This window comes from Pleuronectes platessa, chromosome 8 (genome assembly GCF_947347685.1).
Source record: "Pleuronectes platessa chromosome 8, fPlePla1.1, whole genome shotgun sequence".
NCBI lineage: Eukaryota > Metazoa > Chordata > Actinopteri > Pleuronectiformes > Pleuronectidae > Pleuronectes > Pleuronectes platessa.
The window spans coordinates 27,233,869-27,246,567 of record NC_070633.1 but is presented as its reverse complement, the minus strand read 5'-3'; the positions used below and the strand labels follow the sequence as shown (position 1 = coordinate 27,246,567).

General features: G+C 42.9%; 1 protein-coding gene across 2 annotated transcripts in view; it reads right to left on the bottom strand.

Moving 5' to 3' along the window:
- The window catches only part of LOC128445440 (polycomb group RING finger protein 3), a 41,930-nt gene that overhangs the window by 13,151 nt on the left and 16,080 nt on the right, over positions 1 to 12,699 (bottom strand). For both annotated transcript variants that reach the window (XM_053428100.1, XM_053428099.1), the window contains exons 2-4: positions 8,020 to 8,129; positions 3,767 to 3,884; positions 744 to 840 (exon numbers count right to left, since the gene is read on the bottom strand). In XM_053428100.1, the coding sequence (XP_053284075.1) occupies positions 744 to 840; positions 3,767 to 3,884; positions 8,020 to 8,034 (230 nt within the window). In that variant the 5' untranslated portion in view covers positions 8,035 to 8,129. The remainder of the gene's footprint in view (positions 1 to 743; positions 841 to 3,766; positions 3,885 to 8,019; positions 8,130 to 12,699) is intronic.

Sequence of the window (12,699 nt, the reverse complement as noted above, 5' to 3'; positions counted from 1 at the left end):
TCCTCTCAGCTCGAGGGGGCAAAGACAAGCAGCTGTGCAAAGAGCTAATGTGTTCTGAATGGAGCAACTCCAGGAAAACAATGAGTCTGCAGACAGCACAGTTTAGGAGGTAATGACTTAATTGCTGGTGCAGATGAGCTTTGTGTTTGGTATTAATCAGACGTTGAAGGCTGAGCGCTCCAGAGGAGGTTAGAGTCTCAGGATCCCTCGCGCTGCAGGATGTCACCTGGCAGAGCCGACTCCCCAAAACATCAAGAGAAGGACTTTTCTAAATGAGACTTCTTCACTTTAACCTGAGGAGTTAATCAGTGCTGGTGTAGAAAGCTCCACAGCTGATAACCTGCAGTGAATGGCTCCAGTGGAATTCACCACCTAATGGAGACTGAGCTGTTATCTTATTGTTTGCACTCCTACAAGCTGCTTCTTTACTACTTCTTTAACACTAATTGATTCAGTGAATTGTCTAGTGTCTAGAGAAACACACAGAAGTAGAAACCACCCTGAGCTCAATGACCACAGAGGTGCAGGGTCTTTGGTTCCTGTCTCGAGGAAAAGGTCAAAAGGTCACGGCCATGAGGACTTTGCTGTGTGGTAGTTTCCTGGCAGGGAGCTGGTGACGCCCCCAAAGGCACAAGTGGCTCCCTACACACTGATGTCAACATGTCGTGTGTGTTAGTGTGCACGCAAGGGTTTGCATGTGTGTGCACTAAGGGAGTGTGTGTGTGTTGGGGTCCCTCACTTACCCGATGTACTGCAGTGGATGGCTCTGATGAATAACAATCCTACACGTGGGGCACGTGTTGTTTTCTTCCAGATATTTCACTAGACAACTTCTACAAACTGGAGACACACAGACACACACACACGGTTACTACACATGTTTAAATCAATCTATGACCAACATTAATATTGTTTATTTAGTTCAGACAGTCCTGTTTACTAATGTTGATTGAAATCACAACTGACAACTTGAGAATGAAATCACACGTCTGACTTTTTCAAACATGAACACACCTGAAGAAACAGACACACGGCTCTTATTGTCATTTATGTACATATAAGATTGTTATATAATATAATATAATATTATATAATAATTGTTATATAAGTTGTTTTTGTGGACACCAATTAATCAATCAAAAGTTGAGTCTATAAACTTCCCTTCACAACTTCTCGAAAGCAGAAATCAATATCTACAAATTGTTTTTGGTCTGACAACAGTTTGAATCCCAGAATAATTGAGGTTGAAATGATATAAAGGAGACAAACACAGTAGAAGTTCATAAGTGAGAAGTTGGAAGAAGCAGATGTTGATGATAAATCAAGTGATTGATAATATGTTTGATTTGATTAATCAGCTAATCGTCTGTTTCAGTGACACAAATCCTACACAAGCAGAAATGAAGTTATTAGAGGAAAGTTTGATGCCTGTGATGACATAATAACTTCTGATGGGTATGATCCTGTGAAACCGTTTATACTCTAGATAATTGATTTCTCACCGGTGATCCCTTTATATGCACAATAAGACCCTCATCTGTGGTGAGGCAGCGCCACCGAGTGGACATGCAAGGTACTACACTGTATAGGTTGATGTCACAATCGGGCGTGGAGCTGAACGAGTCAACTGGTTTGACCTTCGTGATATTGATACTTGTGTTTAATAAACGAGGCTACTTGCTGCAAGTCGGTCAGATCTTAATCAATGAAGAAAAACATATGATTTCCTTTAATAAGACGCTCCTCCAGCTGCTGTCAGACAAGCACTGAAACAGAGGGGATTTCCTGAAATGACCCAGAGGGGCTGTACGCCAGAACGCAAATGTCCTGGTCACTCGCTCCAGAGAAAGAGGAGAAACTTCCTGTCTGAAAACGGCAGCAGACAAACTACCAGTCCCAACTACAGGTGATTTAGAGTTTCCAGTTAACCAGGAACCAGGAACCCTCTTGCTGTGAGGTAACAATGATAACCACTACTCCACAGTGCCGCTCTTAAATTATTTATTTTCTTTCCTTTGATAGTTTTTATCTTGTTTCTTAAATCTCATAGATACTATTAACATCTTCAACACACATTACACACGTCTGTTAATAATACCCCAGGCCCAGTTCTGAGGCTTGTCTGGTATAAACCATATCAATGAACCGGATTCACAGCCTCACTGGAAACACCTTCAGTGTCAAATAGAATTTAATGATACAAAAACGTTTCTCTTCTGTCTGATCCACTGACTCTAATGTCGAATGCACCGGGAATAAAAAACGCAGAGTTTGATTGAGCTCGTCCTCAGGCGATAAAAACCACAGACACCTTCATTATTCTGCAGCAGCAGATCATAATGATTTCACAACCACCACCACAACCTATGAGCTGTGTGCAAACCACAGGCGTCTGGCTCCCTGTCAGTGAGCAGTGAAATCTGCCTTCACGTGGTTCACCCAGATCTCAGGTGAGCGTTCCAGGTGACTTCAGGTGGGTGAGGTAATCAGGATCAGCTCAGAGGCTCCCTGGGGCGGCAGAAAACAGGTAACACACGGGCTGCACCACTTCTTTTTAACCTCAGGAGGCGTTAGAACAGACACCCACGTGTAAAGCACCGGGTTCGGTCTGTAGGGGCAGAGCGCTCCAGCACACGATGCTCTCAGGGACACAAGGCCTCGTGGTTACACAGGAAACATCTGGCTGAAGGAGGAAGCCCTCCCCTGAACCGTGTTGCAAGAGTGACGAGACGTGTGACTTCAGACTACAGGACGTTTAAAGTCCACAAATCCTCGTGCAGCCTTCTTGGAATAGTGGGAGACTGGGATGGAACCACCGACCCTCTGGTTAGTGGGCGATCTGGTTTTACCTCTTCCTGAGCCACAGGAGTTGTTGCAGATTTGTTTATATATTTAGCCTCATATAGAAAATTGAGTCACGTCTTTGAAGAGTTTGATCCAATGCAGATTTGGTCTCCTAACCTCAGACAGGACTATGTGCAACTTGTGTTTCTTCAACTTAAAAACGAAGAAGTGTGTCTTTGAGAAAACTCTGAAGATGGTTCAGACGAGGCTTTTTGGGCTTTAAGGCTTAAAGAGTTTCCTCAGGTTAAACAGACAGACAGTATGAAGACTAACTGCAGACACACACAGGACTGTATTACCCTGCATTACTGAAAACACCCAGCTAACGATGAACCACTGTGTGAATAAGAGGCGACATCTTCTCTCCTTCATCTGCCGGCTAATAAATGTGCAGATTTCATCGCAGTGACAAGAATCCAATTTTCTGTGAAACGGCGAATCTGATTGTTTGTTCACCTGAGAGGCTTCTTCTTTTAAATCCTAATGAAGTGACACATAAATAGGAACGAGGGGAAGTTCTATGTTTCTAAAACACTATGAGACTCCAGAGCACAGCTGGTCTGACAGACAGCAGGGACTTCAGAGCTGCTGATGAAACACATGATACAGGTTGTTGTGTCAGAGAGCAGATAGAAAACAAAGCTGCACGGATCACAGAGGCATCGACCGGCCTCCTGGATTCATCTCAATCACAGGTTAATCCCGGAGGTGAAAACCTGAGCCAAGAAAAACAACAAACCCCGGGAGACAAACAGAGCCGAGTGTAAACAAGAAAGTGACGAGACAGGAACAAGGAGAAAACTGACAGGAGACAGAAAGACGGGAACACAACAAGGAGATGAAGAGCGAAACTTCAAGAGAATACTTGAAAGCACACGGAGACAGCTGATGTGTGTGTGTGTGTGTGGGGGGGGGGACCTACAGGTGTGTAAGCACTCGGTGACGGTGGTGGCGTCGATCAGGTAGCCCTCACACAGACGACATGTGATGTGGGCGTTGATGTGACACAGCTTTATCTTCCTCGTCAGCATGTCGGGGTTCTGAGGAAGAAGAACAAACACAAAACATTAAGGACTGAAGCTCAGGATGAGTCAGAAGTGGAATTTGCGAGAGAGTGAAACACGAAAAAAAACATGATTTAGCTCCCGTCAAAACACCTTGAGCAAATGTTGAGATGTCTGGGAAATCAATTTGTGTTGCTACTATTGTTCTATTGATATATTTTAGTGAAAACTATAAGATGAAGGTTTGATTTCTCGATTTGAAAAAAAGCACAGACCCACACAGAGGTTGAAAAATGCCAACACACTATGAAATCACATTTAAATCCTCCCTCACCCATAAAACGTTCTTCCACCACCAAGTCTCGTGGAAATCCGTCACTTACAAACAGACAGAACACTTTCTCATTGAAAAAGCTTCTGCAGAACTTTAATGTGCCAATTATTGAAGTGTTTGAGGAAGTAAAGGGATATAAAAATATTTTATGGCAAAAATAATTTAGTATTTGCATCAGATATATTTGCATAAACTACAAAAGGTGCCCACGTCTGTAAACACACTGAGCAGATTGTTGCACATGTGCAGATGGGATGAAAAAAGGTTTTAAACCTAAATACTGAAAGTTTCTGTTCTGCAGGTGGACAGAAAATTCACCAGCATCTATTCTAATAATCCATTTATCACTTGTGTCATGAGAAACCAAATATTTCTGGTTTGGACTGTTTGTCCGACGAACACTGTGGGGAACTGAAATCGACTTTTTGTCCTCAGAACACTTTCTGAATGTCGAGTGGATTAAACGACAGATTAACTGATAATTACACAATTTGACCTCTTTTCATTGTGCAGCATTTACAACTTGGGCCTGTTACCACTCTTCTCCTTTTCTTTTTCTCCTCCTTCTGTTGTGTTTGCTTTATATTTGTAATATTTGTGCGACAGTGATGAGCCTCACAGCAAACACACACCGGATTATTTCCCCCAAAACGCAAGCACACAATATATATCTTCAATTATATGAAGGTTAAAGATGCAAACTTCTACAAGAACATCAAGCACAAGACATAAGTGAATTCCAGAGGGAATTTCATCTCCAGAAAACATATTGTCGAGCACAAGCAAAATAAAAAAACACAAACCACAGCAAGTACAACACTGCCAGCAGCAGTGAGATACCCACAATCACAACAGAGACACACAAAGATTGTTGCTTTGGAGATGCTTAAAAGACAATAACTGGCATTTTAAATCTGAGAAGCAGTAACAGAGAGGAGCTGTGGCTTCAGTGAGGCCTCGTTCCACTTCCAATGAGACGCATCTTACTGAATACACACTCCCGGTCCACCTGTACATGTCACGCAGATTCCATCACACACACAAACCCTGCAGCGATTCATCAAACAATGGATTAGTCAATCAACAAAGGTGTAATCTGCCTTTACTTTGATCACTGAATATTGTTATTTGAGTCACTTTGTGAGAAGATGTAACCGATGTGCAGAGCAACGAATGTTTTTCAGAATGAAAATGACAATGAGACCATCTTGAATTATACATATCGGCATATTGTGCCGACAACATATCGTCACAGCATCTCCCAACACAACTTACCCTCAGCAATGTGGAACGCATTGTGAGGAGAAGGCGGAACTACACACACACCGTAAATACACAGGAGTGACGCGCAACAGGTAAACAAAAATAGTTAAAAAATAGTTAATGAAAATAATACAGATAAAATTCATAAATACGAATTGGAAATAATTATTAAAGGTAATTTTTTTTGCTTTGATGCTTCTCCTTGTTACACATGAAACCCCGATTAGGATCTTTGGGTTTTGAAATGTTGCTCTTACAAATTAGGACTTTTTGAAGATGCAACCTTGGTCCCTCTGACATTTCAGTTACTTTCCTTCAAAATGTTCTGGGATTTAATCGACTATATGGTAGAAATTAGAGTTGTTTTAACAGACGGACTGATTGATAATGAAATCAACAGGTGCTAACATGCACACGTGTATGTTAATAGAAGCCAGTGACTGGAAATCCAAATGAACAAGAGGAGTCACAGTAGAACAGTCGACAGGAGCCACAGCTCATCTCCTCCCTGTAGTGTTGCTAGTTAAAGCACAATTATTTGACAAATTAGTGCCGGATGTTTTATGAAAATAACACGTTTCCCCCCAGACAGCTTCCAGCGTCCCTATTAGCACCAACAGGAACAATGCAGACACACACTGCAGCTTAAAATAATAACAATCCACTGCTGCCTCAGCTCAAACGCACAATAATGAGCCGTCCCTCAGACGCGTCTAACTGTAACAACCCTTCTTTATTAAAACTGATTGCTCTGCTCCAGCTGCTTGTTTCCATGATGTTTGGATTTGCTGTGTGTTGCACAGTCTCCTGCAGCAGAGCAGCCCCCCCCCGGACTTTCAATTAAATTCAAAACACTGTATTACAAGTCAGCTTGCAAACACAAGTACACACATGCAGACAATTCATCAACATATATAACAACACTCGGCAAAACAAATACTGGGAAGAAGTTAAAAATCCCTGCAATGCAAACTACAGTGTGCGTCTGTGTGTGTGTGTGTGTGTGTGTGTGTGTGTGTGTGCGTGTGTGTGTGTGTGTGTGTGCGGTCACTTTACGGGAGCGATACCCTTCTGTTATTAGTATTGTGTAACTTCCTGTACATCCTAACCAAAGCTGCAGCTCGGTTTCAGATTGTGTATCTTGCTGCTGCTCCTGTTCCCTCTCACATCTTTGATGAAGTCCCCCAATCTGGTTTCTTACTCATTACATACTTAGATTTTTTTAATTATTATTTATGCAGTTTTACAGGTTTTCTTAATGGCCGTCTTTATTTTACTGTTCAAATCTAAAGACCTGTTACACTAGTGAGAAGACAAAATTTTTCAGTCTTCACATTTTTCATTGTAAAACGGTGATTTTTAATGTTTACTACAGCGTCTTTGTAGAAGACAAGAAAAAGATAAAGAAGAAAGTGTTACAGGGGTTCAGTGGAGGCTCTAATGGATTTAAAGGTTAGAGTCAGTTATCATGGAACTGCTGGTTGTCATACTTGTGTTTCTACTTTTCTAATAAAACACGCGCTGTTCCTTCTTCTGAACAATATCAATATTGATCTCAGGTCACTGAAATCAATGAAAATTAAGACACTAAAATGCCACATTGACGAATGCATAATCTTTATAAAGATCAGACCTAAGATTTTCTGTTCATCTCTAGCAGGGTGAGCTTCAAGTTTGAAATACTGAATCATATTTCTTCTGTCTCCATCAAATCAACAAACCAGTTTGTTTTCACTTCTGCTTTGACTGAAAACAATCAGCGGCTCATTTAATTTATCCGATGCAATTAATGTTTAATTACTATTATTTTATAGACAGTCCTTTTAAATGAGTGAGTGACCGGCTCCCTGTCTGTAGTGTGTGACAGACTCATCAACAGACTCATCAACAGACTCATCAACAGACCACCGCAGACGACAGTCGCAGGCAAATGATCAGATGTGAAATTACAGCCAGCCACATTACAGATAATGGACGGTTGTGTCTGGTGATTAAGGCGCCGAGGCAGCTCCCATCCATCATTTAGAGGCTCCAACCTGTTCTGAGATCTGTGCTGACTGACTGCACCAGCATCTGCACACTGAGGCAGACACGAGGAGGAAGACGTGCAGACGCCAGACGAACCTGGAGGTCGGGATCTTTTATCTGTGCAGATTGACGAGGATCACATCCTCAAAGGAACGATGAGTTTGCTTTGATTTGGATTTTTGAGAGTTGTAAAAAAAATCTACAACGACACGGATGGAGCTGAAAAGATTTGTCTCTTATAATTAATTTTAGGCAAAATAGCTTTGAAATTCTGAGGATTTGCTGTTTTGTCTTTGAAAGAAAATTTAACACATTCAGATTCTAAAGAGCCGATTAGATTAAATGGAAAAACAATTATATGGATTTTAACTTCTAATTTCAGACATTTTAGTAAGTCAAAAAACAATTGTGGCAAGAGTGAGCAGCCATAGTCAGAATGGTTATGATTTTGTAATGATATTTTCTACGTGGAGCAAAGAGCTACTATAGGATTTGGAAATGAAAGGACAGAAACAAGGAGGAAACCAAGCAGCGTGCTTCTCTCACCCCTAATACCGCCATGCGTCGACTGTGGATGGTGCAGCAGCCACGTCTCTTCCTGCGGTTGTACGGCCGACAGTGTTAGCTCCTCATCATGGAGAGCCTCTCATTGGAGCCTGAAGGAGACAGAGGAGCAGAGTCAGAAATCTGTTTGTTATGCAGCGAGGTCACAAACCAGGAGACGGCGGCTGAGCTGCACGGGATTCACTCCAGCCCCGGGGAGTGAGGGACGATCTCCAGGGACAGATTCAGGACACGTCTTGATTCCAGGTGTGAACAGACGTAGAGAGATGTGACCACGTGGGATCAGATCTCTCAGGGTGGAGGTTTATACCAGGTCTGAACAGGGACACAGACACAAACAACCATTCACACCTATGGAGGATTTAGATTCTCTAATCAACCGGACCTCTAATCTGCAGACCCGGGAGAACTCGGACAGATGCATGATCACACTTTGGTTTGGTTGTGTTGAGTAACTAAAAGTAAGACAACACAACGTACAGAGAGGTGAGTACAATCCCAGTACGTCACCGCTCCACCCACACGGATCCACCAGCCAAAAGAAAAACCACAGACGAGGAATCTCACAAGTCACAACTCGAGAACGCACGTTGCACAAGTGTTCACAAGCGTTGTTGTCATCCTTCACACACACACAGCAACATACTGTACTTCTGTCTCCCAGCCACGCAGCAGCCGTGCCAGGAGCTTGTGTGAGTCACTGTGTAATTGTAGGAGTCGGACCAGTGGAGGAGTCATGAAGGGAGGTGGAGGACGCCAGGTGAACATCCTCCTCCGTCTAAACACACACGTGAAAAAAAACCCACTGCCTTTAAAAGTCAACCCGCCTGCGTCTGCTCATTAGAGCGTGAAATCAGCCCAGTTAGTCTGAAGTGTGGCGGGGGGGGGGGGGGGGCCCATTAGAGAGCTGCCACGCGCCAATGAGCTTCACGCAGATGTGTTGGTCACGTGACGAGTGTTTACATGTGTGCGTCTGCAGGGGTGAGCTGAGGTCACGTTCACATCAAGCATGTTCCAATGAGTGGAATCTCTCAGGAGACACTTTCTCTTTAGCCACACGCCCACATGTGATTGTTTGAACATTTCAATCCACAACAAATCAACATTGATTTAATTTGTGAGCACAGTACGACTCTAAATAAGCTAAATATCAAACTGTGACAGTTAGATTTGGATTTCGACCTTGTTCCAGGTGCCACGTGTGTATTTATTGATGTGGTTGCAGATCAATTAATTCTTTGGAGAAGTGCAAAGAGAGAAACACAATATGAGTCAGACTTTCTTATCAGAAGATAGCTGCCGTCTTTCTTTTCACTGGATGATTAGAGAGTTATCACTCCATGTGATAAAAACACACCTCTGGGCTCAGGTCAGGTCAGGTCAGCTGTCAGGCTGCTGCCGGTGATAAGGATCATTCAGATAGAATCAGGTCAGATAAGGTTGTTTCAGCATCGTCTCAGATTTGGTTCAAACCTGGTTTGTATCATGAATTGGTTAAAAACACACAAATCAAGGCCTGTGGGTTTTTTCTGTTTAGATTCCAGTGGTTGTGTTCTTCAGCTCTTTATTTCTTATCGTTGCTTTTAAAAACATCTCTCATCTGGAAAGCCGTGTTATTTCAACACAGCCTTTCTGGGAACTTTAAACAATTCACGAATTGAATGACCAATTATTTCAGCTGTAAAATAAATATATCCAAACATTCAAATACTGGTTAAAGCTTCGGAGAAAGAACAATTGAAACATCCCTCTGCACATATGAATTCTATTAACTGAGCCAAAAGGAAACATTGAGTGAGAAAATGAGAGGAAACGAAACCTAGTTTCTGATTTGTTGGTCTGTTCACACCCTGCTGGCCTTTTAGTCACCCAGTAGTGATTCACGACCATGACACCACAGAGATCCTCATCATCCTCCCACTGAAACCTGTCCAGCAGCATGTGTTTGCCCCACAAACCCACAGACACACTCATCCGCGCTCACACTCCCAACACCTTCACAAACCAGTCGCTCTGGTTCCACCAGTCACGTTCTACAACCACAGACAAATATCTGATCCCAGCGGAGTGAGAGTTGAGGGATTCAAGCAGCTCAGATATCGACCGGTGTAGAAAAGAGAGAGAAGTCTCATTCTGTCAAGATTTACAGACACAACGTGATGAATCAAATCTCCTCGGAGCTGCAGGGGGAGAAAACACAATCATGGCTGTTCTGTGAAAGGACTTTCAGAAAGTTTTAGCCTTGGGGTGTCTTCAGCTTTAAACAAGTTCAAGTCAAGACTTTATAACCGCGTTGGAAATTAAATTAAAGACCAAACATGTGATGGAAATCCAAAATGTTCATTTCCCAGACCAGTCACAAGTCTGTAAAGTGCAGATATAAAGAGGTCATGACAGTGATGTTGATGCTCGGAGTCCAATGATTCTTTCCTCTAACGTTTCATCACAAGACGCTGCCTTGACAGAGCTCGTCTCTCGTCTACGGAGGTTGTGGGTTCGACGCCCTCTGACCCAGTGACCCACATCCCCAAAGGTCACACATCATGTAAGGCCCGGGGGTCACCAGATGATCAGTGGCGTCAAGAACTAAAATACTTTCACCTCTTCAGGCCGTGAAATTCCTTTAAACAAGTCTACTTTAGAAATAAGAGGAATTTAAATAATTTCTGAAATCCACTTAAATTTAATTTATTCCTCGACGTCTCTTTTTACACGATTATTCTGAGGTCGCTTCAAAACAAATAAAAAAAAGGCCGTGGCTCGACTCCACAGTTTAATGAAATAAAACTGTAGCAACAGTCACTCTGGGTAAATGGATCAGTTAAACGTCTGCCATGTAAAAACATCACGGGGACTGATTTCAGTTTAAGTGCTCGCTTAACAGAGTCCAGCTGCTTCTTGGGAAAGCAGAAATATCAGGGACGGTGAAATTGGAGGTTTTAAAATTCTTAAATTGAACCTCGTGTCGGGGGGGAAAGGTTTATCGGCCTGGTCGACCCCTGAGAGGAGCGAGCAGGTATCAATGAGGTTTCACAGCCTACGATGACATGACAATGAATCCCTAAGATCTCATTTAAACAAAAAAAACACTTCCTGCTTTATGGTAAAGATGCGTTTCTCGTGCCCAGGTAGCTTTGATTAAAACGTCAAATTCACACGACAATATCCAGTTGTCAGCATTTCACAGCTGGACAAACTTGATCCTGCTCACTGCAACAAATCAAGGCAACAAACACAACTGCAGAATCCTTGAGAGCTCAGGAACAGACAGGAGGAAACACTCAAATTGGCGGCCCGGCGTAATACATCAGCGGTCTGTGCAGCGGTGATCTGCACTGACCTGATTTTGATCCTCTACACTTTGTCCCCTTCCTTATTACACATTAAGCAATAGCATCAGAGGCTCTGAATCATAAACAGTATAAAGGGTATATCGTTTATCCTTAGTCGGTCACAGGGGGGCCGTTCACACTTGGTATTATTATCCTTAGTGATCCGATCACATGTAGACAGCTCGAGTTAATCGCTCCCTGATGCATCCTTAACTGTGTCTCGAGCTCCGATCTCACAAACCACAGTCAGAGGTGTGACCACATCCTTTTATCAGTGTGAACGTGAACATTGTGTCAACAGTGTCATTATGAAAAAGGGTCAAATCGTCTTTCATCGTGAAGCTACGTGCAACCCGTTGATTCTCTCAGACACACAACCACATCCGCTAAAGACACAAGAGTCACAACAGCATCATTTGGTCTCAGACATGTGTTTATTAGCATAAAGAGCAGGGAAGTGAGACCTAATCACAGAAGACACACGTGGAGACACTTTCCAATGTAAGGTGTGAACTGACGACTCTTTAATGGGTATATTGGGGCGAATGGTAACGTCAGGTCTGGACCAACAACATCTCACGCTTGCACCCACACTGACATGCAGCTTAAGGCTTGTACTTTCACACATGCACTGATGGCTGGACATGTTCCTGGGTCCTGCCAGCCTCCTGATAGAATGTCAGACTGATCCCTTGTGTAAACACAGCAGGTAAATATCAGGAAAACTGTCAGTGAGTGGGCGTGTCGGGGACACTTCTAACACGCACCTCAAAAAGTGAGAAAAACAATATGAATATGTCAGAATGAGGAGATTTAAGAGCCCTTAATGATAACGGCCATGACATGGGATTTTAAGGTCAAAGTTCAACACCATCTCCTTTGTTCTCGACTCTGTATCTCTGGACATGTTCCTGTTGTTGTGAAGACATCCGATTGGACGATCTCCTGCTTTGTACTTCATATGAGGCGCAGAAGGTTTCAGTCTGAAATCTGCTTTACCAGCTTCAGTGAACATGACCTGCATGGTTTCGGACTGTGGGATGATACTGCAGAGAATCCAGACACAGGGAGAACATGAAAGCTCAGCTCAGTTTGAAACCCAGAACCTTCTCACTGGGAGAAAACAGATCAAACCACTGCTTGTTCCACATGGGTTCGATTTACACCTGTTGTTGACTCCTGCACATTGACCGTCAGAAAATCAATGCAGCAAAATATTACAAACCCAGATCCTCATTTGAACCACACACTCACTGCACATTGTCCTTGAGACCATCGATTCAGATTCTACAATTTGCTTTGGTTGAAGCGTAAATTACAACACAGTGGT